The sequence below is a fragment of the Micromys minutus genome (assembly GCF_963924665.1).
Source record: "Micromys minutus genome assembly, chromosome: 27".
Classification (NCBI taxonomy): domain Eukaryota; kingdom Metazoa; phylum Chordata; class Mammalia; order Rodentia; family Muridae; genus Micromys; species Micromys minutus.
This window is the reverse complement of record NC_137962.1, coordinates 35,980,487-36,004,415: the sequence shown is the minus strand read 5'-3', so window position 1 is coordinate 36,004,415 and position 23,929 is coordinate 35,980,487. Positions and strand designations below refer to the sequence as shown.

General features: G+C 51.3%; 1 protein-coding gene across 1 annotated transcript in view; it reads right to left on the bottom strand.

Moving 5' to 3' along the window:
• Nucleotides 1-23,014, bottom strand: part of NFAM1 (NFAT activating protein with ITAM motif 1) — a gene marked incomplete at its 5' end in the record, with an annotated part of 31,662 nt that extends 8,648 nt beyond the window's left edge. The window contains 4 exons of the mRNA XM_080939732.1: nt 4,069-4,167; nt 9,205-9,317; nt 10,370-10,687; nt 22,978-23,014. Of these exons, the coding sequence (XP_080795858.1) occupies nt 4,069-4,167; nt 9,205-9,317; nt 10,370-10,687; nt 22,978-23,014 (567 nt within the window). The remainder of the gene's footprint in view (nt 1-4,068; nt 4,168-9,204; nt 9,318-10,369; nt 10,688-22,977) is intronic.
• Nucleotides 23,015-23,929: the final 915 nt, after the last annotated feature.

The window sequence follows — 23,929 nt, the reverse complement described above, 5'->3', positions numbered from 1 at the left end:
GGTGAGCTGCCATGCAGATGCTGCAGACTGAACCCAGGTCCTCTGGAAGAGCAGCCAGTGCTCTTAGCAGCCATCTCTCCAGGCCCCAAACACATAGGTGTTTTTTTGTTGTTGTTTTTGGTTTTTTTTTTAATTAAGCAAATTATCAAAAAGCAAAACAGAACAGAACACTAAGTGAGACAACTGTTCTTCTCTGTGGAGTCAGAAGAGAGGATCATGGCTGTAATCCCAGGAGGCAGAGGCAGGAGGATCTCTGTGAGTTCAAGGCCTGCCTGGTTTACAGAATGACTTCCAGGACAGCCAGGGCTACATAGAGAAACCCTGTGTCATGGTTTGTAGATGGCTCAGGAAGTGGCACTATTAGGAGGCGTGGCCTTATTGGAGAGGGTGTGGCCTTGTTAGAGTGGGTGTGGCTCTGTTGGAGTAGGTGTGTCAGTGTGGGTATGGGCTTTAAGACCATGATCCCAGCTTCCTGGAAGCCAGTATTCTGCTAGCCGCCTGCAGATGAAGATGTAGAACTCTCAGCTCCTCCTGCACCATGTCTGCCTGGACACTGCCATGTTCCCACCGTGAGGATAATGGACTGAACCTCTGAACCTGTAAGCCAGCCCCAATTACATGTTGTCCTTATAAGAGCTGCCTTGGTCATGGGGGTCTGCTCACAGCAGTAAAGCCCTGACTAAGACACCCAGTCTCTATACCAAAGCAAACAAAAAAAGAATTCTCTGGAAAGTTGGCACTAAAAGATAAAGAAAGTGCAACATATTAGCATCTTTTAGGGGACTGGGTAAGTACACTAGCAATTCTAGCACTTGGGAGACTGAGGCATGAAGATCATGAGTTCAAGGCTGGCCTGGGCTACACAGCTTAGCTCCTGGGGATAATGGAGTAGAGCTCAGTGGTAGAGAGCAAGGATGTAAAGGGGCCTGGGTTTGACTGCCAGTGGTACAAACACACACCTCATGGGATGCAGCTTGAGCCACTTAGAGGGCCATCCTAGACTTAAATGCCCCAGTTAGAAAAGATGAACAAGGTCAGGCATGGTGGTGCATGCCTTTAATCCCAGCACTCAGGAGGCAGAGGCAGGCGGATCTCCGTCAGTTTAAGGCCAACCTGGACTACAGAGTGAATTCCAGGATAGGACAGCCAATGCCATATGAAGAAACCCTGTCCTAAAAAACCACAAAGAGAAAAAAAAGAAAAAAGAAAGAAAGAAGGAAGGAAGCAAAGAAAAGATAAAGGGAAGGGCTGACGAGATAAAGGTGCTTGCTGCCAAGTCTAAAGACCTGAGTTCAATCCCAAGGTCCCACACTGGAAAGAGAAGACAAACTCCTGCAAATTGACCTACACACACACACACATAAGCACACACACACACACACACACATAAGCACACACACACACACACACACACACACACACATACAGGCACACAATCTCGCTAAACAAATTAATGAAAATTTAGAAAAAACATAAAGTAAAACAAATGAAAGGGAGAAGAGAAGCCTTCCCGGAGCTGGGAGAAGACAGGGATGACGCTGCCCCGTCCTCATCACCCTGGAGGCCCCAGGTAGTGGCCCCAGGATCAAGAAAGGTAGGAGGGTCGGAAGGGGAAATGAAGCTTCCAGTTCTCATCGGACACACATGGTGGGGTTCATTTTAAGCTCAAAGGAATTCACAGAGAAACCATCAGAGTTAGGGAGGGAATTCTGCTGGCCGCTCTATGCAATACCAACATATGTTGGAATAGTCTGTTAGAAAATGAAGACAGCATCTGTCCCTTAAATCCTTACCAAGAGGGCTGATGTCCTATCAATTACCAGCACACAGTAGGCACATAACATATAGCTCCTGACATTATCCTTGCTTTTGCTAATGACCTTCTTTACCCAGGTCCAGTTCACACTGGTAGACTCCCCCAACATACACCTTTTGTTTTCAAGACAGGGTTTCTCTGTGTATCTCTGGCTGTTCTGGAACTTGCTCTGTAGACCAGGCTGACCTTGAACTCACAGAGATCTGTCTGCCTCTGCTTCCTGAGTGCTGAGATTATAAGTGTGTGCCACCACTCCCAGCCACGCTGGTGGATTTGTATCTCAAAGGCTTGAAGTTCTGTGATCTGACTCTTTCCACACCTCCTTTCTGGTCTTAAAGCCCTAAAGCCCCATGACTCTGGATGAAGTTGGCTGTGTTTGCAACATTCAGGAAGTCAGTCCAAATCTTAGAAGATGCTACACACAGACCAGAAAGATGACCTAGGTGAAAGTGAGTCTTCTCCATTCAAAAAACAAAAACCAAAAAAAAAAAAAAAAAAAAAAACTGCTATAAGGATATTGTTTGAGTGGGGAAAAGCCCTGGAGATGTCTTAGAATGGTTTAAAAAAAAATCTGGGCTAAGGAGAGGGCTCAGCTGTTAAGAGCACTGGCTGCTCTTTCAGAGGACCTGGGTTTGATTCTCAGCACCCACAGGGCAGCTCTGTAACTCCATTCGGTAGAATCTGGAGTCCTGTCTTCCTTGGACACCAGGCACACAGCAGGTCACAGACACAGATGTAGGTGAAACACTTAAGTATATATCAAAATCAAATAAATCTTTTCTTTTTTAAATGTGCAATTCCAACGTTCTTGAAGTACAGTTGGGCAGTAAAGCTCAAGCCTGTAATTCCAGCCCTCTGAAGGTGGAGACAAGAGGGTTAGGAGTTCAAGGTCAGCCTGGGCAAAAGGTGTCGAAACAAAAACCTCAAAACAAAAGCAGTGTAAGAACTGGGGCTACTTCTCATTGGTGAGTCGCTTCCTTCCTGTTGAGCATGAGCAAGACCTTGGATTTTATTCCCAGAAGAGAGAGAAATGGAGAGAGGAAGGGGAGGGGAGGGGAGGGGAGAGGGAGAGATTGATTGAAAGAGAGATTGATTTTCACATGTAACAGCTAACACCATCATCATCTCTCATAGTGTTGAGTTGCTGGGAAGGAAGAGAGAATGTGGGGGAGTCTGGCGTGGCATACATTGCAACAGCTGTTGGGAAGTCCCCGGGGAGGAGAAACTGAGGGCCCTTTGAGAACTGTCCTGCTCTTAGAGCTGACAATGCTGCCCCCAGGGAAATGTTCCTTGGCCTCATTGCCACCCACCCCACCCTTTGGTGAATAGAACCTAATTCTGATCATGCTCTGGGTGAAGTTTTGTGGCCAGGTCTCACGTGTACATCAGGGTTCTGGGGACAAGGACAACTGACAAACACCTTCAAACTTTGTACTTGGCTAGGCAGCAGGCCAGGCCTGGAGACAGGAGCCTGGTGGCTATGGCTGACAGTGGGGGCAAATCCTTTACTTTCCCTACACTGAAGGTACCCTACTCAGTCTGTGAGCCACTCGGGACACAGGGAGAGTCACTGTCCAGGTGTCCAGGTAGGCACAGCCTCTTTGGGGCTTTGCCCTGTAACTATGAGAACTGTGGGGTGGGGGGAATACATGTGACACATGGCACTTGTCACTGGCAGTCTCATGTGGAGTGCTGCTGTGACTGAAAGGGTAAATAAGGAAAGGAGAGGGTGAACTACTGAAAACCCAAGGGCGTGGCATGGCTCCTGGCCCTTTCCTCTTTTCGTGACTTTTGCAGTTACCGCTTCAATGTTTCTTGAGCAAACAGAAATAGGAAGAGGCTTGCTTGCTGGGTCAGGGGATAGTCTGTCAGATAAAAAAAGTGTCTTCATTCTTGTCAGTGTTTGTTCAGCTGCCTCATGTTCCTGAAGGGTTCCACACATGTTGGACGTTGGTGGCACACCCCTTTATTCCCAGGACTTGAGAGACAGAGGCAGGAGGGTTTCTGAGTTTAAGATCAGCCTGATCTTCAAAGTGAGTTCTGGGACAACCAGACACAGAGAAATCCAGTCTGGGGGGGCGGGGGAGGAGCAACAACAACAAAATACAGAGAGAGAGAGAGAGAGAGAGAGAGACAGACAGACAGACAGACAGACAGACATCTGTAGAATTACTGTGTCCATTTTGCAGATTAGGCATTTAAGGCACAGAAACCCCCACTGGGTGAAGCGGTGGAAGGGCCTGGGAACTCACAGTGTAGATGGATTCTGCTGGAGGCTTTGTGGCTCCAATGGTGCATTTGGGACCAGGGCACGTCTTAGCAGTGAGCTTGCTCAGAACTGATATCTGTTTCTGTGGGGAGAAGGAACACAAGGCTGTCAAGGCTGCGGAGAAATAGCTCTCCCTTCTCCCTCCCCTTACAAACCCCAGCAGGCGGGAAGCATTGTCATGGGGCCACACAAAAGTTAATCACTCAACACTTGCCACCCACCCTCTCCAGGGAGCGGTGCCTGAAGCTGAAGGAAAAGACAAGCGTGAGCCATTGTCACAGGCAGAGTGTCTGGCTCTGGGGAAACAGGGCCTGGACCTGGAAGCCAAATGGTGGGTGGGCCCCAAGTGGATGCCAGCCAGCCCCTCACTGGACTGCTCGTCCTGAAGGAAGATGTTTTTTCCCTGGCTTCAATGTCTTCTGCAATAGCTCCCCCCCCCCAGACGATTGCAAAAATTCAGGGAGGGTTCGAAGGGCATTCTGAAGCCCTCAGTGAACCACCACATATTTGCTGAACACCCTTTGCTAGGTGGACAATGTGGAAAGGTGGACACATCCCTGCCCTCCGCAGCTTTACCACAGCAGAGCTTCCTGTGCTGGGGGACTCTGGGAGGAGATAAAGAGCAGGGGGTGGGGGGGGTCGGGGAATATGAGGGCCGGCCTGTGTTCAGCACAAACAGAGGAGAGGGCTCCAGACAGAAGTCAGGAAGGCAGGACTGAGGAACTTAAGGAGAGGTCAGCCTGAGGCTAAACACCCTGATGGGCAGGATGACAGGCAGGGTAGTATGGACAGTAGGAAGCATAGAGAGCTCTAGGTAGGAGCCTGGACCAAACCAGCTTTGGGAAACTCCCCAAGGATGCAGCAAATGGCAAGTGGAATTGGAGAGCACTGGGGTCACCCCGCTGGAAAAGTGCAGGGCTGGGGTGACAGTCAGAGGGAGGCAGTCTGGACGCCCCCCTCATCACAGGCACCACACTGCCAACAGTGGAGCAACAACGGCCTCATCTCAGGGCAGGAGCTAATTAAAAACCCTGGCCACCTGCCAATCCCCAGCCCATTTACTCCCGGATTAGCACTCAAGAGCTACTTAACTCACAGGCAGAAGCCGGCGCCCCTCCCCTCCCGGTCTCAGCTTTGTACATCTCTGAACATGCAGCCAGGCAGGGAGATATGCCTTGTTGTTCCTGCTCCCTGTCAAATCTGAAAACGAGCTCCCAGGTCACCTCTGCTCTGCACTTGAGCCCCGAGAGGGCAGGGGTTGGCTGAGACCACACAGCTCATATTTGACAGGGGCGGGACTTGAACCTACGTCTGCGTTCGCTAAGATGCCAACCCAACCCAGTGCTACCTAGGGTGTTATCTTCCGTTTTGTGAAAATTTGTGGGCCTCATACAGACAGTGCTGCCATTTGTGTGTGGTTTATACTTCAGAAAGAACCCTGTCCTTGTCAACTGTCACTTAAGGGACATGGGAGTGGGCATGGACTTATCACTTAACAGAGAGGAAAACTGAGGCCTGTCAAGCCAGTAGGAGGCATTCCATAGAGGGAACGCTGGTTTGGTAACTCCTTGCACCGTTTCTAAAGACACTGTCACAGTCAGACCTCTAGGACCCTCAGAGCACGTTGGTACCTCCTTCTAGTCAAGATGGCTAGGGTCCTGGTCCCTCCCCTTCTGAGCCTGCTTGTGCAGATGCCACCAAAACTGAAGGTTGGGTCAAAGGCAGTGGCTATTTGGAAGCTACCTGGATAAGCATTTTGGAGCCAAAGCTGGAACATACAGGTCTTTGGTACAAGACACCTGTGGGCAGTGGTGCCAGTCTTCCGCCATCATGGGCCTGGATGGCACTGGAGGTGCTATGGCCTGCTGTGGCTGCCCCTGAGAGCTCAGGGGGGTGAGCTACACTGTTGGCCTCAGGAAAAAGCTCAAAGCCATAGGGGGCTGCAGATTGTTAGAGGTGTGCAAAGGAGGGGGAGGAAAGAATAGAAGAGGGAGAGGAAGGGGGGTTGGGCAAGGACAAGGCCACAGAATACTAAATGACTTGGGTGTCTTTACTGGTAGGGGACTGGAGCTGGAAATGGCCGGATTTGCTCTCGTCCACTTTCATATGTAGGTGTAAGGTGGACTGAAGCTTATGGGCAGGGGAGGGGTCAAAGGCTCTTCCAGACCTGTCCAGCCAGCCAGCCAGGAGGCCTAGGCTGCCCTATAGGGGCAGAGGAGGAGCACTGTTGAAGACTTGGTTGGGTTATGTTTTGATGTGGGGATTGGGGATGTTTTCTGTCCCTTGGAGCCAGCTCTGTTGGCCTTAGGACCCTCTCCCAAGCAGCCAAAAATTAACCCTTTTAGGTTGCGATGATCAGATAAGTGAACCAGCTAGCACAGTTTCTCCCATAGTGCCTAATTCTCTGTTACCCACGCTCCCTCTCCCCAGGACGATGCAGTGAAGTCCAGCAGGTCTGGGCTGAGACCTAGCTCTCTGAATGCTGCCAGAAGCTGGCCAAGAAGCCTGTTAAACCTCAGTTTCCCCCTCCTTGAAATGGAAGCCATGATGTCACCTTGCCCTCCTCGGGCCCTAGCCAGCTCCTGTCTGTCTTTCAGGAATCAGCATGTACCTATCCCATAATTCCTTCCACCAGCACCTACTATGTGCCAGGCGCCAGAGACAACATGTCCCTGTCCTGGGGGGTAAGGGGGGTGCACTCAGGTGGGGAGACAGCAGAAATATAGAAGCCAGAGGTTGTACAATAGAACTGGGGTGGGAAGGACAAGCAAGAAACCTGAGGAAGGTCATGGGGCTCAGGCAGAGTGGGGGAGAAGAGGCCGGACCCTAGGTAGGATGAAGGAGTAGACAAGCGTCCTGAGTCCACAGGTGCTGGGAGGCAGGAGGCTTACAGGCCTGAAAAGTAGGGTTTTTGGACACACGAGGTGGAGATGCCATCGGTCCTATACATCATTAGTCACCACTATACGAAGGACCAGAGCTTGGGAAGGGGCCTAGCAGCTCATAAACCCCAGGGCAGATCAGTCACCCAGGTACACAGAAGGGCTCTGAGAAAGGTCCAGGATCTGCCAGGACCACCACCCATCAGTGCCATGCAGGCGGAGTCGTCACACCTGCTCCCGTGATGGAAGACAAGGTGCTTGTCATCCTCTCAGGAAAGTAGCTGTCCTGGTGCTCAGAGTAACTGAGGTCTTCCCTAACATTCCCCCCACCACCACCCCTTGTCTTCACAGCCAGGATGCTGGGAATTGCCTCTCCTTGAAATCTGCATGGGAGAGATCTCAGATGAGGCAGAGAGGCGGGGAGGAATTGATTACCCTGTCCAATCTTATAGAGCTGGTAAGGGGCATGTGAGACCGTGAAAGGCAGCCGGGTTCCTGGTTGAACTAAGACTAGAAACCCTAGTGACCCTGAAGGGATGGTAGGCATTTCGCCTGACTCCCAGGCACCAGACCCGTTACTAGCTGCAGACCTCCATAGATCAGTCACATAAGGGCAATGTCCCAAGCCCCTCCACAGGTAAAGAATGTGACCACAGGTCAGGTAGGCTCAAGACGGATCTCTATTTTAATAAGGTACCTAAAAGCCTGGAGGGCTTAGCCAATAAACTCTCCTTCCCAGACACTCCTCCCTGCAAAAGGTATTTAACCTCAGGCCCACCATGAGAAGTGGTTTCACCCATCCACTTTCTGCCATGACAATAAATGCCTTAAAACCATGGACTGCCTCTTTTCATTCGGATCAGCTGTGGGGAGCTGTGGAGAAGGCTTTTGCCTTCTAATCTCCTGTAGAAGGCCTCTCTGCGCTCCCAGCCACAGCCACCACCAAGCCAAGTCCAAGCATCAAGCTGCCAAGCCAAGGACTCTCTCCCCCAGGGACCAGCCGGAGCTCCCCTCTCTCCCCGCTCAACCCCGGGCCAGATCCAGCCTGGGGGCCCCCACTCCATTCTCACTTCTGCAGCAGAGCCTGTGATTCAGATGACCCCAACCTGCTTGCATGCCCGGGGACCCCCACACCCGAACTAGCTCTGGCTGGTCCTGTACCTCAGACTGTGCTTCTTCACCCCCAGCGGTGTCCTGTAGTTTCCCAAACTTCCCACATCTGCCTCCCTGAATAAGCCCATACCCTGTAGTAGAGCAGACAGGGGACCCACAACCCTACAGAAGCAGACTTCAAATACAAGCCTAACCCTGAGATTGTGCTCTCAAGCCCCTCCCCCACCCCACTTCCAAGCAGGCTATCTTGAGAATTTAGTCTTCCTGTTTCCTCTGGGCTCCTCCTAACCTTTAATATAATGCCTGGTGCATAGTAGGTACTCAGCTAAGGTCCACTTAAGAAGTTAATCCACGTGTTTACCCTGCAAATTATACTTTCTTCAGCAGATAATTACAGAGTACCTACTATGTACAGAATCCCATGGCACAGGCTGTCGCTGCCACAGGGAACAAGCATGAACAGAGAGACCACTGAGGGACGGTGAGAATGAGGGTGCCCCAGTGGGGAGTCAGCTCTCCCAGGGAGCCACTGTGAACAGAAAACAGCCAGGCAAAGAGCTGGAGCAAACTGTGTCCTTCATAAGCCTTCCAGGCTTTACTCTTACCATGTGCTTTCTATATGACCATGGGCCTCGTTCTATGGGGCTATGAAATGGGAAGAAATGTCTTCACAGAGCTGTGGAAGGGAACACAGGAGATGTATGTGCGTGGGCTGGGCACACAGCATCTCTTAGTCTCCTGTTCATTGCTGGATATCTGGGTAGGGCACTGTCTCGGACCTGCACAAGAGCCCTGTGTCTTCTCCCACTCTTTTTTTGTTTTTGGGTTTTTCAGCACAGGGTTTCTCTAGCTGTCCTGAAGATTGCTCTGCCGACCAGGCTGGCCTCAAACTCGGAGATCTTCCTGCTTCTGCCTCCCAGCATTGGATGGAAGGTGTACAGTACTTGGAAGAGTCTAAAGAGCCCCTATTTCTTTCAGTAGGGTCAAAGTGGGCCTGATAGATTATCATCCCCAGGGTCTAGGATGTGACAGAGGCAGCCTCTGGTCCCAGAAGCCTCCCCAGTTCCATAGTATGGGGGGAGCAAGACTAAACACAACATATTACATGTCCATGTGACCCTCACCTTTTTCCAGAGCAGTAACGCCATACCCAGCACACCCAGGACACTCAGCAGGACGGTGAAGCTGAGCAGCAGAGCCTCCTGGACCTTGAATAAAGGTGGCTGGTACCCTGTGTCTGAGAAGGAGGACGGCAGAGGGTGAGTTTCCCAGGAGAAATAAACACCTACCTGGCCCACCAGCCCCCGAGTCCCAAAGCCTCACATTACCTCTGATCCATTTCTAACTCTCTACAACTTCTGACCTTGTCAAGGACCCTCTGAGACCCTTCAGGGCATGGGCTTTGCTCCTGTATATCTTGACAGCCACAGCCCCTTTAGTGAGCATCCCCACCTCGGTGAGCTGGCACCAATGAGGACTGTCTAGGGGATCCCCTGTGAGTCATCTCATCATTGGGGGCTTCTTCCCCTGTATCTGAAATAATGGTTATATGAGTGTGTGTTGTGTGGGTTGAGGGAGACAGGCTTACACTGGCTTACAAGGAAAGTCACACCAAGGGTAAAAAAGGGGCAAACCTCCCCTCCTGAGCCCTCCTTCCAGCCTTCTTTCCTATCTCCATCTGGCTGGCAGAAATGCACCAGGAATGACCCACTTGTGGGCCCAGATTAGTTACTTAGAACGTGCCTTCCACCACCCGGCTGTAGCTCTCTCAGTCTCTCCTGTTCAACGTTGCTCAAGTTTTTAATGGGCAGAGTGCTGACATGAAGGTCAGGCAAAGTTCACACCCAGGCAAGCACTAAGGCAGTCCCCTTCCAGTGGGACTCACAGAGGAGGGTCGACAGAGAACCAAGGCTTTGTCTATGGCATGCTCTTAACTTGGAGGGGGGGGGCAGGTCTCGTACAACTGAGAATCATAACTAGGAATCAGTTCCAGAATGACTCACTCAGGCAAGGACACACAAGTCCATGTGTGCGCATGTCTAACCCCTGCACTGCTAACGGATCTGGCACCAACAGTCTGGATGACCTCTTGAGAGTCACTTGTCCAAGAAGATCCACATGCTGGGCCCCTTCTCCTTCAACACAAAGGCAGGTGCCTGGCAAGCCTGAAGGATGGGGGTTTCCTGGGGGTGCTTCTGTTCTATTTGCAAAGCTGGAAAAACGAGGCAGAGAAACTGCTGGTGACTTTGCATTTCCTCCTGCCTGGAAGGATCCGAGAGGAGCCCTTACCTCTGACCAGAATGAAGATTCCATCGCTCTGACATGTGAACTGTCCTCTGACTATGCAGTAGTAAGTGCCTGTGGCCGATGCATTTGGCAGGCTGAGTTTAACCGCGCAATCCATGCTCTGGTTCTTCATGCCAGAGCTGTCTTGGCAGCCCATCTGCTTCTCCGAGCTCTTCTTGCCATGGGTATCCACATGAAAGTACTTAGTGAAAATGTGGACCTCGGGTCCTTGGAAGTCTTGGATTATGCAGCTAAAGGACACATCCGTCTTTGCCAGGGAGACCCTGATAGGAGGGCCTATATGGGTCACTGTTATCCCTCCTGTGGGGGGACAACAGGATAAAGTGACAGCTCGCTGGAAGTTTCCTCACCCCATGTGTGCCTCCCGCATGTTTTGCTGCACAGCATGATTCTCAGAGACTCCATTTCCCCCAGCAGCCAGGCAAGAGCCTTGATGGAGAAAGACCTGACAGTCAGGAAGGACAACCACTGGGTCAGAGACACGTCCAAGGCTGAGGGGACCTCCGACTCCGTGCTCCTAACCCCTCTCCTTCCTACAGGACAAAAGGCAGCCCATTTGTTTATACATATAGACCTAAGGAACCAAAAAGCTAGTGAAGAAGTAAGAAAAGGGAGAAGGCAGAAAACCCAAGCACTCCTGGCAAGGGACAGAGGAAGCAGGTCTTCCCGAAGTTCTGCCAGCAAGGGAGACTGGCCAGTGGGCAGAGACAGACCATTCCAGGAATCAGGGATCCGAGAACTTTCTCAAATCTCCAAGTGGTATGTATAACGAGCCATCCATAGGGAGCTGTTCTCCAACAACACACACCGGCTAATGTGTGGCCACTTTGTTTTTAACACCCATCACAAGGCCATTTCCACCGAAGCCATCCCTGGTACCCCACATGCTTCATCTAAAGACCGTCTGAACATCCCCCAAACACAGCAGACTGGCCTGGCTGGGGCTCCTGCGGCCTCTGGGATGCTGTTCAGAGCTGGAACAGGGTCAGCAGCCACCGCCTGCCCACTGCCTCCCCACCCCCGCTTTTGCAGCACGGGGCTCTCAGCTTCAATATTCCATGCCTCCTGGGCCCTTCCTCTCCAGCAGCTAAACAGCAGACAGTTTTTAAATTGAGGTCGGCAGCAAGCAGCCAAGAACACGCAGGCCGGCTTGTTAATCGGGAGAAGATCGTACATTTTGAGACGCTCAGAGAGTCTCAAGATTTATTTTGCCGAGGAAACTGAGCTGTGGACCTCCTGCCTGTGGTGTGGGCTGGCGTGAAGCCAGGAGGGTCTTGTCTGGCCTCTTCAGCTTTCCTCTGGGGGGGGTGGGGAGAGGGGGGGCAGAAGGGGGAGGGCCTTCAGAGGAGGCTGGGCCCCAGAAAGACTCCAGGGTAGGGGTGGAGGGGATTTTCTAGTGAATCCTTACAGCTTTGAGCAGGCTGATATTTTAAATTTGCTGTTGAACCTGTAAGAGACACTCCACCCCCTAAAGAACTGGGGTCACTGACAGAGCCCTGGTCACTGTCAGAGTGGGACAATGGTCACTTTGGGAGTATTGACTGAGGTGGTACCCAGGTCCCTTTCCTAGCAAGCAGTCCCTGTTGTGAGCTTCCCCCAGGCGGACATTGTCCTCTTACTCTTTGCAGAGCGGCTGTGGTTTGTCTATAGTATACACACCATATACACACCATATACATATCATATACACACCATATACACACCCAGCGCAACAGTGTTCTAGCTTTGTCATTAAAAAGCCTTGATTGATTCAGGTAGTCTGAATGGCTGGTATGGTAGTTTGGTATGCTTGGCTTGGGGAGGGGCACTATTAGGAGGTGTGGCCTTAGTGGAGGAAGTTCATCACTGTGGGGGTGGGCAAGGAGACCCTCCTCCTAACCAAGTGGAAGTCAGCCTTTGGATGAAGATGTAGAACTCTCAGCTCCTTCAGCCCCATGTCTGCCTGGACGCTGCCACACTCCCTCCTTGATGATAATGGACTGAACCTCTGAACCTGCAAACCAGCCCCAGTTAAATGTTGTCCCTTAGAAGAGTTGCCTTGGTCACGAATGGTGTCTGTTCACAGCAGGAAAACCCTAACTAAGACAGCTGGGTGGAGGAGGTGAAGCAGGTGCCGAGGCAGGATCTCCCAGGGTCCCTGGTGGACTGGAAAGTATATGACTGAGAGCGCGCCCACCCTGCCAGTGGCTCATCTGTCACACAGCTCCTTCTGCCCCTCTTTAGCTGCTCTATCAGCATCTCCTGGTACCTACACACACCCTCTCTGAGGCCTGTCTGTGAACTCCCCCTTTCCTCCTTACCTGGGGAGTTCTCTATCCAGGGCCCCTTTACCTGTGCCCCCTTCCTATAGTCTCTATTTTTTCCTATGGCTAATTCCTAAGATCCTAGTCTTGGGTCCTCAGGGGATCCCAGCATCAGATCCTCCCGATGGGCTCTCAATATTCCCCTGTTAGGCTGCCGGAGTAAGTGGAGCCTGGCTGGTTTCCCCAGGGTTTCCAAAGTGGAGGATGGAGGTTGTAATCCAACCAAGAGACCTGGAAACTGGCCAAGCCTCCTCCCCAGAACCTTTTAGTTCTCCAGAGTTGAAGCCTTTCTCAGACTAGAGAAGGTAGATGCTACTACCAACGTGATGGAGGCATCTTCCTATCTTCCTGGCTGGAAGACATCCAGCCCATTGTCTTTAAATTTTCCCCCACTCAAGGCACTGTTCTAGAAAGTGATGGAATCTGCCAGTGTCATTAACTCGATCTTTACAATTCTGGAAACATCTACAAAAATAGATGTCTATTGTTCTTCAGCCTTGCAGAATTTACTGCTTTAAGGGTAAAGGGTTAGGATCATGAAAATTCAGGGCCTGGCTCTGGCCAGCCACAGTACACAGAGACTTCGGAATGAGAACCTCAGGCAGTGATGAAAGTGCTGTGTTGTGTCTAAAAGGGAGAGAGGACACAGCTTCTTCCATGTCATATAAGCAATGACAGCTGTCTGGAGACAGCCAAGAGCCAGGGGGAATACTCAGTGCACTGTAGTCACAGGGTCTGGCCTGAGGATGGAATCTCTTGCTGTTTCTCCTTTGCTGGGTTGCCAACACCCCAGCTTATACCACCTAGCTACCTGTGGGTGCCCAGCCCCCTACTTTACTCCATTTGTCTGCCAGTGAGAAGAGGCCCCCCCTTTAAGGTCAAGAGCTGGGGATGAGCTTAGAGAAATTCTGAATCCATGGAACCTTCTCCTCCAGCACTTGCTGGGCCCCAAACACACACAAACTCAGAAGAAGTACCAGGCAGCCGTCAGCATCCTGTGTGGTGAGAAAGGCATGGATGGGTGTAAAGAAGCCTGGGGTGGGAGGGAAGGGAGCACCAAGGCTCTCTGGGTAGGTCAGGAGATACCTGGGAGTTAAAGACTTCTGTGACTTATAAATGGATATCCAGAAATAGAAGGGAAAGAACATGGACGGAAAGTCTACCCTAGGCAGGCATGACACAGGCATACTCACATGAGGCAGTTATAGTAACTACACAGACAAGCAAAACAAAGCAAACAGATGGAGAGCCAGGCTGGCAATATAGCTCTGTGTGAGCTGAAGATATGGCTCAGCAGTTAAGAGCACTGGCTGCTCTTCCAGAGGACCCAGGTTCAAGTCCCAGCACCCACATGGCAGTTTACATCCTTCTGTAACTCTAGTTCCAGAGGATCCCGTGCCCTCTTCCGGTCTCTATGGGCATTGCATTCAAGGGGTCCGAAGACAGGTAGACACTTGTAAATTAAAAAATAATAATAATAAAATAAAATCTCAAAAATAAGAAAGCAGTAGTGCATGCCTTTAATCCCAGCACTTGGAAGCAGAGGCAGGGAGATCTCTGTGAGTTTGAGGCCAGCCTGGTTTACAGAGCGTTTACAGGACATTCAGGGCTACACAGAGAAACCCTGTCTCAAAAAAACAAAAAAGGAAGGGAGGGAGGGAAGGAGGGAGGGAGGGAGGGAGGGAGGGAGGGAGATGTTCAGTGGGGAAGATGATTACCACCAAGCCTCATAGCCCAAGTTTGATTCTTGGGATCCAAATGGTAGAAAAAGAGAACAGACTCCCTCAAGTTATCCTCTGACAGCCAAACTCATACTAGAGAATGCACATACATGTATACAGCATACACACACACACACACACACACACACACACACACACACACACGCATACACGCACGCATGCACGCTAAGTAATCACATATTAGAAGAAAGAGAAAAGGGGTCATATACGCTCAAAGCTACAGGAGTCATGAAGAAAAGTGGAGTGGTGCTCGGAACTACACCTCATCTGCTGAGGGGGCAGGGCAGGTGCCATCGGCACAGGACAGGAGAGGGCAGTGTTCACGGAGGAGCTGGGCATCATAGCCATCGGCGTCTGAAGGCAGTCTGTCAGATCCCAGCAGCGATCATATTTACACAGTCCAGTCACGGACACGTGTTTATGTGCGTGCCCTTTGGCTCATGTCTCATGGATCTTTGAACTTTGGCAGCCCGTCACTCACGGGACAATGTGGGCAGAACAGGGAGCGGCTGGGCATCCTCTGCAGTTCTGTTCATACAGCTGTCTTTGGAGTAGGACCAAGTGGACCCTGGGTTCCAAGAAGCTGAGAAGGGAGAAGCCCATGAAGTGTGTTTGAGTGGCTTGCTTTGCTTTCTTTGCTTGTTTGATTTGTTGGTTTTTTTTTTTCCTTTTCCTTTGTTTGTTTGGTTTGCTTTGCTTTGGTTTTGGTTTTTCAAGACAAGATTTTTCTGTGTAGCCCTGGCTGTCCTGGAATTCACTTTGTAGACCAGGCTGGCCTTGAACTTAGGGAGTTCCCAGGACATGAAAGTGTGCACTGCCACTGTCTGACTTGAGTGGAATGGCCTGTCGTTACACTTCCCAGAACACAGTGACCCTGGCCTCTCTCTACTTCCTCTCAGGGTGATTATGTGGAAGGCAGGAGCAGGTGTCTAAATGGGAGCGACATGATGTGAGGACATCTGGCCCCACCCTCTACAGACTCCCAGCTTCTGAGAGCATCCTTGGCAGCTGTCAAGGTCAGCATGGCTGTCATGGGGTTAGACATTTGAAGAAACAGGAATCATTGATGATTTCAAGTGACCAAAGGCTGTGACTTCCTCAGAGTGACCAGAGCTGCTGAGGGTCCAAACGGCCCTGACACAAGCCAAAGTGGCTTTTTCTGGTCATGTTCGAAGCTCCACAGGTCTTCTAGGCAGACAGTCCCGGGAACCTTTCGTGTCTCCATGTAAGGGAAGCGACTCAATGCTTCTGCTTCCGAGAGCTCAGGAAGGCTTCTGGCACAGGGCCTGGCAGAGTTCCATGAGGGCAGAGTAGGGCAGTAGGTGAGAAGGTAGGGGAAGATAATGAGCTTTCTACCTCACAGCTGCTAGGGACACCTCCTTTTGACCCACGTGGGAAAGGGGAAGCAGGAAGAACCAAAGGCCGGGTAGGGGTGTCTCTGGATGGGAGCCTGGCAGTCTGTGTGATGGTGACCTAGTCAGGAAGAGGGAAGAACTGGAGGTCAGGTGTGTGTATACGTGTGTATATATATGGGGGTGGGGGTGATATAGGTCTCTGGATGAGAACCCCTGAGCTCAGTAAAGATAGAGGCAGGGGAAACCACAAACCAAGTTGGGTGAGGTAGGATGTCCCTCTACTCTAGTAGAGGGACGGTTCTGGATAGAAGCCTGTGAGCCTGGTCAAAGTTGATGGAAAGATACAGGGCAGGGAAGGAAGGGGGTATCCCTGAGAGTGAGGTCTCTGGCTACATACAGAGGGAGGTAGACAAGCGGGTCATAGACAGGAAAAGCCTAGACTGATGGTTCTCAACCTCTGGGTTGTGACCCCCTTTGGTGGTCAAATGACCCTTTCACAAGGGTTACCTAGGATATTTACATTTTTAATCCATAACAGTAACAAAATGACAGTTATGAAGTAGCAATGAAAACAATGTTGTGGCTGGGGGGGGTATTAAAGGGTTGCAGCATTGGGAAGTTTGAGATCCACTGGCGTAGGCTTTGTGCTCACCTTGGCTTTGTCTCATTTGGTCTCTATGTCTTCTATGCCCTTCCCTGTCCTCCCCCACACTTCCAAGCAGGAAGCACAGGCCACTGCTGAGCCCACCCACATTCCACTTCCCAGAGCAAGTCAAAGAACACTCAGCTCTCTGCAGCTCCAAGCACCACAAAGAATCAAAGAGCCACAGGTGGGGGTATGGATGCCCAGGTCCTAGAGACAACAGGCTCAGACTTGGACACTGGCTCGGCCACTTAAAAGCTATTCAGCCTTGAACAGGCAGCTTTCCTTCTCTGAACTTCAGTAGCTCTTCTCCAGCAGGGGAAAAGGGCACCAGTCTCACAGGGTAGGGCTATGGTGGGACAGAATGCTCCCTGCAGACACAACCACAGCAGAGCAAGAGGAAGGAGGTGACCTGTCCTGACCTAGTTTTATGACCTCAGGTTTTTCTTTGACTGAACACTGGGGTGAGTGTCCCCTGAAGTGTCAACTGCTGGCCGGGCCTGGAGGCATCCAGACGAGTCTGGTTTGTGTCAGGGACAAGCTTTTGGAAGGGTAGTCTCTCCACAGCTGTCTCCTGATCTCATCCCTGCCTGTGCTCAGTCTCCTGGTTGGGAAGGACTTAGCCTATCACCCCTGGCACCTGATTCCTTCCCCCTTTAGGTTCTTCTAACTCTGTAACTACTTTATCTGATGTCAGGGCTGGGTGGAGACACTAGGGACCTCTGTGCTAAGATGGAGAACAATTTGTAATCAGAAATCCTCATCCAAGAGCACCCATTCTGACAGTCTTCCTTGGTGTGGTCAGTTAAACCCCACTCCGACCACTTCCCTGAGGATCAGGGGTACCCTCCCTTCTGGCTTTCCCAGAGAGTCACAAGCTCATTCTAGCCCTAATCCTTGATCCCTTCTGATCAAAAAGGGCCTCCCCTCTGGAGGAGGCCCAGGAAGGCATCTGAAATCAATTCACAGGGTCAAGACAGGCAATTTATTAAGGACAGACTGTTAAGGGCACATTTCACACGGAGCTGGGCCTCTGCGTGTGACTGGGTTTCAGTTATTCTAAACTTGGTTCAGACAGGGTCACCCTAAAACATGTAGCTTCTGATTCGGGGTTACTGTGCCCTACAGGCCCTGCTTTTGGAGTGACCCTCTTCACATCCAGGTCCACTTTCTGAGCTATGCTTCCAGGTTCTGGCTTCTGGATACAGGGCATAGTCCCCCTTCACAAAGTAAGAAAGGCTCAAGAGACAAGATGTTTGCCCAAGAGAAGCAGGGCTATGAAGTAAAGATGGCACTGTAAACTGGTTACCTCCTTGTCCTCCCCCCTTTCCTTTCCCCTCCCCCCACCCCCATGCTGGTTACCTCTGAATCACACACCCCCCCACTCTGCCAATTCATAGTCCCTATTCTGCTAGTTTCTAAACTATTTAAGTAAGCAAAACTCAAAAGAAAGAAACATTCTTAGGTGGCGGGGCACACCTTTAACCCCAGCACTTGGGAGGCAGGGGCAGGAGGATCCAGCCTGGTCTACAAAGCCAGTTCCAGGGCAGCTAGGGTTCTGTTACACACAGAGACACACAGAGACACAGAGAGAGAGATGGATTATCACATAGTCAGACAGGGCTGACAACATGGAGGAGCTGAAGGGAGCGCACTGGCCTGATTAGAACTGACCAGGATCCTCTAAGCATTAGGAGGAGCTACTACTGTCAGCTCAGCTCAAGGAGACCCTACAGGGAGTGAGCCAGTGAGCCCTCTGCAGTCTTGTAACAAGGCTAACCAAGAGTCCTCAGGGGCAGTCGGTGGCTCTTTTAAGGAGGAAGCAGAGAGAGAGAATACCTTTGCAAAATGTCTACCGAGGGGCAGAGAATAAGAGTTCAGGGCTTCACCTCACTGTCTCACCCCAACTCTGCTCCAGCTGCCTGACCTCTGGTGAGCTCTCCAGAATCCACCAGCCCCTTCTGAGCCTTGGCTGGCTCCCAGCTCTGCTTGCAACTCAATCCCTCCCACAGCACTGAGCGAGAGAGTAGTAAGGGCCCAGGCGTGCTGATCAAAGGGATCCGCCCCGACTCAGGTCGATTTTAAAGGAAAACACTTTGATTTCAGGCTCCAAAAGAAAGCCGTTCCCACGGTCTTTATATGAGGCCTGGGGGTTGCCCTCCGATCTATTCTGGCAGCTCTGAGAGCTACGACTCTTAAGAGGGTCCTCAGGAAGACACAGACTGCTGACTGCTGGTTTGTCTCTTAGTCCCAGGCATGTGCCAGAGTGTGAATCTCAGGGCACCTCAGGGCAGTCGGCAAGCCATTCATGACAAGACAAGCAGTTGCCAAGTGGCTGGCGCAGGCATTGGAAGGCGACCTTTGGAGTCTTATGGAGTTTTTAGTGCTAATGTTCTCCAAATGGCACGCTCAGGATGGGCTGTCATGTTGTTCAACACCTCTGAAGCACAGCTGCATGCAGATGTGGCTTGGCTTCAGGCCCTTCCCACAGCCTGGCTTCATCTCTCGGCTCTAGACCCCAGACCCCAGAGCACAGGAAAGCCTCACGGAGACATAAAACAAATGAGCTTTGTCGAAGGTTTGGCCTGGTGTAAGTTCACAAGTGTTCACTGGAGTGTTTTCTCCCTTTGAGCCCCTTTACTGGCAAGCGGGTGAGACCTGGGTCGGCTGGGGATCCAGGGTTTTCCTTTCCACACACACATCCACCTTCAAAGGGTGGGTAGAGATGGTGACAGAACTCAGCTTGTCCTTGAATGGAGATGGGTAAAAATGGTGTGAGGACCCCCAGGGGTCCTGGGAAGGGGCTGAAAAACAGAGCTGGAAAAGGAAACTATAGAGGGGAAGTCTGAGAGGAGGTGGGAGCTTTCTGGGAGGAGATCCTTGGACTGGGTCATTGTTTTCTGAATTACAATTCCTCAGGTTCCTCCCCACCTCCTCCCTCCATAAAAGTGAAACCGGCTCACTGGCTCACCGGAGAAATCCTGGAAACCACAGGGAAGGATCAAGAAGAAAGGCGGACTTGTCTGCAGTTCACCACCCTGACAGAGCAGCTGCGAACATTCTGATGTCTTTCTTTCCCATCTCTTTACCAGGCTGAACTTTGAAGGGAGAAAAGAGTGGGAGGCAGCCCGGTGGGGGAGGGGCGGGCAGGAAGGTTTCATGCACAAGAAAGAGCTTGGGTAAAGCTTCTAGAAGTTTCCCCACAGGGCACTGTGTCGGGGCACCTAAGAGAAGGTGGCGAGAGAAAAAAGGTTTGCAGGTAGGATGAATAGGGCATCAGGGTCCTTAAGAGGTTGGTAGAGGTTGGGAGAAGGCAGAGGGTGGGGCAGCTATAAACAGGCATAGCCTCTGGGAGCTTTTACATTCGAAGGACAATGTCCTTGCATTTTAGAAAGAAGACAAGAGACTACCACCAAGTTCCAACCTGTAGACCTGGGCCACCTAAAACCTCCCCAGCATTAGCAGTTCATTGGACTCCTTCCCTTCGGTCTCCTTTTAAAGTACAAGCTCAGCTGTCAGAGTGTTTTCCTTGCATGCCCCGGGTTCAAGCCCCAGCATGGCATAAACCAGGTGCGGTGGGTTGTAGTTGTCATCACAGAACTTGGGCCGTGAAGGCAGGAGGGTCAGGAGTTCAAAGTCATCCTTGACTACAGGACAAGTGTAAGGACAGCCTGAGCTTCCCGAGACCTGTCCTTAACAAGTCTCATCCTGACTCCCAAGTCTCCGCTCACCCCCACCCCGTATCCTGCAACTCTCAGTTGCCGCCCACCACTCCCTCGGTGTCCTCAGTGTCCAGCCTGGGGCCTCCTCTTGTTCTTCCCTTGCCACAGCCGTGCAGGACATCTCTGTTAGTGACAGGAGAACCAGGAAGATGACGAAGACGATGACGCTTCTCTGAGACTCTCATTCTTTCTGGTCCTGACTCCTGACCTGTAGACCCCCCCCCCCCGTGGCTTCCCTTCCCCCTGGGCTCCCCATCTGCTCTGCTGTCTCTGATATCCTTAGCTTTTCTTACCTTGGCCACCTCCCAGAATCCTCTTAAGATCCTTGCTTGGCACAGCCTAACCTGCCCTAGATGGGCTCAGCTGGGTCCTGAAAGTCAAGGGACGGTTCTTTCTGAGTTCATCCCCCTAGGGACCAACTCCTGGAATTGTGCCTGTGAAAAGAGCCACTGTCCTTTGGCCCCCAGGCTCCTTAGCATGAGAAGGTCTAACAAGGGTTAGTTAAAGGCCGTACATTTTGAATGTAGGCCTTTGCCCACCCTGACTTGGTGAGACTCAGACTACATAATGGAGACCACCACTGCCTGGCTCCATGGCCCGCTTCTGCTCACCCAGCAGCAGACCGGCTATGATTTGCCATTTCTGTCTCTACCAGAATACGCAACATTTTCAGGCAGGATAGGAGCAGCTATCCAACCAGGTCAACCACTTCCAAGCACCCTGCAAGACCACAGCACCTAAAACAAAGCCACCAAGTATGGCAACCCATCAAATAGACCCAGTAAACCTTGATCTCCCAAGACCCAAGCCAAGAGTCTCCACAGGATGCTAGATCAAAGCCATTCCATCCTGGGCCTGTAGCCCTTGTCTGGGGACAGTCTCAGAGAGAACACTAGACCTGGCCCAGCCTCTGCTCTGATATGGGTGTATACAGACTGACTCTCTGTCACCTGCAGGAGGTCTGGAAAGACTCTAATGAGACCTCAGACCATGAGGTTTCCAAACCTCAGGCACAGATGACAGGGTATCAAGGGAGAAATACTGGGCCCATAGGACTCCACTGGGCAGGGTATACAGTGATCTCACCCTGGGAAGTAGGCACTAAGCTATACCATTCACTGAGCGTGTCTGAGGTCTCACACTGACACTGAGAGTGTCCGAGGCACCAGATATGACCTCTTGTCATAGTTAGCAAGGGGTTTGCATGGGAAGCTGCTGAATATTTCAGCAGGATGGGAAGGGAGGTGGAGAGTGGTCGGGTAACTTGGCCCAGATGTCTGAGAACTCAAATCCAGGCTGGCCCAGCCATCTGACAGCTTCAAGTCTTTCCTGACCTCCTCAAGCTTACTTGGAATTCCCCCACCCCATCCCCTGGCTGCAACCGCCACTGCAGGGTCTGATGGTCACAATCCTGTCACAACAAGCCTGGTTTAGGATCACCAGGAACAGGGGAAGGGCAGATTCCATTCTCACTTCTGTGTTTCTCCAACACCCTGTTAACTCCCGGTCATAAGACACAAGAGACCTTATGCCAGAGATTCATTTAGCCCGATGTGTAACCAGGATGAACAGTTAAATCTCCATCTTTCTGGGGCTATATCTGGGGCAGATGAGCTTAATTTCACTGCTGTTGTTACCCTGTTCTGAGGCTGCCCTGGGTGCAGAGCACTGTGCTGGGAGCCACAGATGTAAAGTCAGAGACCTGCATGTGGTTGCTATTCTGTGGACACTCAACATTCAGCCACATGGGATGACAGGAGTGGGTAGCTTCATTGGGAACATGTGCCCAGGAGCTCAATACACAGAGGCATACACAGACACACACAGAGGCACAGACACACACACACACACTCACCTGAGACCATGTGCATACTCAGAGCCTCAAACGGGTTGCTCCCGAAATGCTCAGCATGACTATAAAAACCGCATCAAGTTCACTTAGCAGGATATTCTACGGTAGGTGTGCACACAACATTTCGGGCTTGTGGGACATACTGGTTCTGTCCCAGCTACACTCTGTCCTTATAGATACTCTGTGAAGAAGCACTACTGTGTCTCAGGGAAACTCAGTTATGGGCATGGGGATTTGGACTTGGAATGCAATCTTCATGTCACAAAATATTTTTCTTTTGAGTCCCACCCTGACCACTTGAAAAATATGAAAAACCACTCACAACTCTCGGGCCATAGCTAGGAGGCCGAAGGCTAGGCTTAGCCTGGGGGCCATGGACTCTACCCTTGCTCCTTGTGGAAACAAAGGTCGCCTACCTCTCAGCTGCTGGATAGACCGTAAAAGGCATAATGTTGAATTAAAGAGACATCTCACAGAAGAATATATACAGCATTTCAGTCTCACCAAGTTCAAAAGCAGACAGTCTAGGCTCAGGGCATCCACACTGGTGACTTGGGCTGTGCTGCGTGCTGACAGGATACACTAATAGGTCCAGGTTTACCCAGCACCCCCACATCCACACTCTTGCAGAAGAGATTGATACTTCTAAGGTGGAAAACGGCATCTCTGGAAGAATGTTCTGGAATGTTCCAGAATATTCTCTCTCTTGCCTTAGGCAGCATGGGTGTTTGGAAGTATTTATCATCCACCACTGTACTTACAATTACCATGAAGAAGCAGCAGGAAGAGGACCTATGGAGACAGTGTCTGAACCTCCACTTGACAGGCATTATAATCCGCTGGAAGTAGTCTCACACCCCACTGCTCGGAGAGACTCAGCTCTCCAGTCAAATAGGACCTCTCGCTGTTTCTTCCCCCAGCTTGTCTTCTGGTCCCCAGCCTTTGTCCATGCTGTCTCTGTGTGCAGCCTCACCTGCTCTGTCCTCCTCTGGGTCCAGCCCGCAGCCCATAGCCTCTTCGGCAGGCAGCCTCTCCGCAACACACGCCTGCCTGCCTGCCCGCACTCCCGAGCCCACCTCAGCACTGCACTTTTCTCTGCCTCTCTGCAGGCCTCTGCCTCCCAAGCTCTTTATTAGGATTAAACGAAGATAAAAGGCAGAGCCCAGTAGTGACAGAGGCTGGAGGGGCAGGAAGGGAGGCAGGAAGCCTTGGCTTGCAGAAGGCAGAGCAACTATTCATGTTTGGGAACAAAGGGAGTGGTGACATCTGAGGCCAGAGAGCACAGGCAGATGCTCGAGTGAGCTCCATCTGGGTCCTGTTCCCTGGAACACATCTCATGATTTCTACCCAACTGAGACAGTGGGCCTGGGGCTTGTACACCTCTGTTCCCCGAAGGGTCTAGAGATCTGTGGCCTGGGAGGCCTTGCAAGCCACTTCCTCTTCCATGGGTATTTGAGAGAGAACTCAGTAAAGCTCTGAGCTTGAAAACAGAAAGAGAAAAGAGACCGACATTAGTCAAAGACACTGAGGCCCAGAAAGGGTAAGCGGGTTACCCCAGTCAAAAGACAGTGGCAGTCCCAGCATTTGAAACATCCAGGCAAGAGGATTGGTAGAGAGTTTGAGGCCACCCAGGGCTGTACAGTGACTTCTGGCCAGCCTTGGCTATACAACCAAGTTCAAGCTACACATTGAATTCTTGTCTTAAAGCAAGCAGAAGAGAGGGAGAGAGAGACACACAGACAGACAGACAGACAGACAGACAGAGATCACACATATGTGAGAACTCTTAAAGCCTGAGACAGGGGTGTGATGGACAAGGGGCAGGAGCAAGAGAGGAGGCTGTGTGTTCCCTCAGGCTAGATGGGCCCCAGAAGGCAGGGAGCAGGCTTTCCCCTCCCATGTAAGAGCAGGAAGAACTTCTCTGT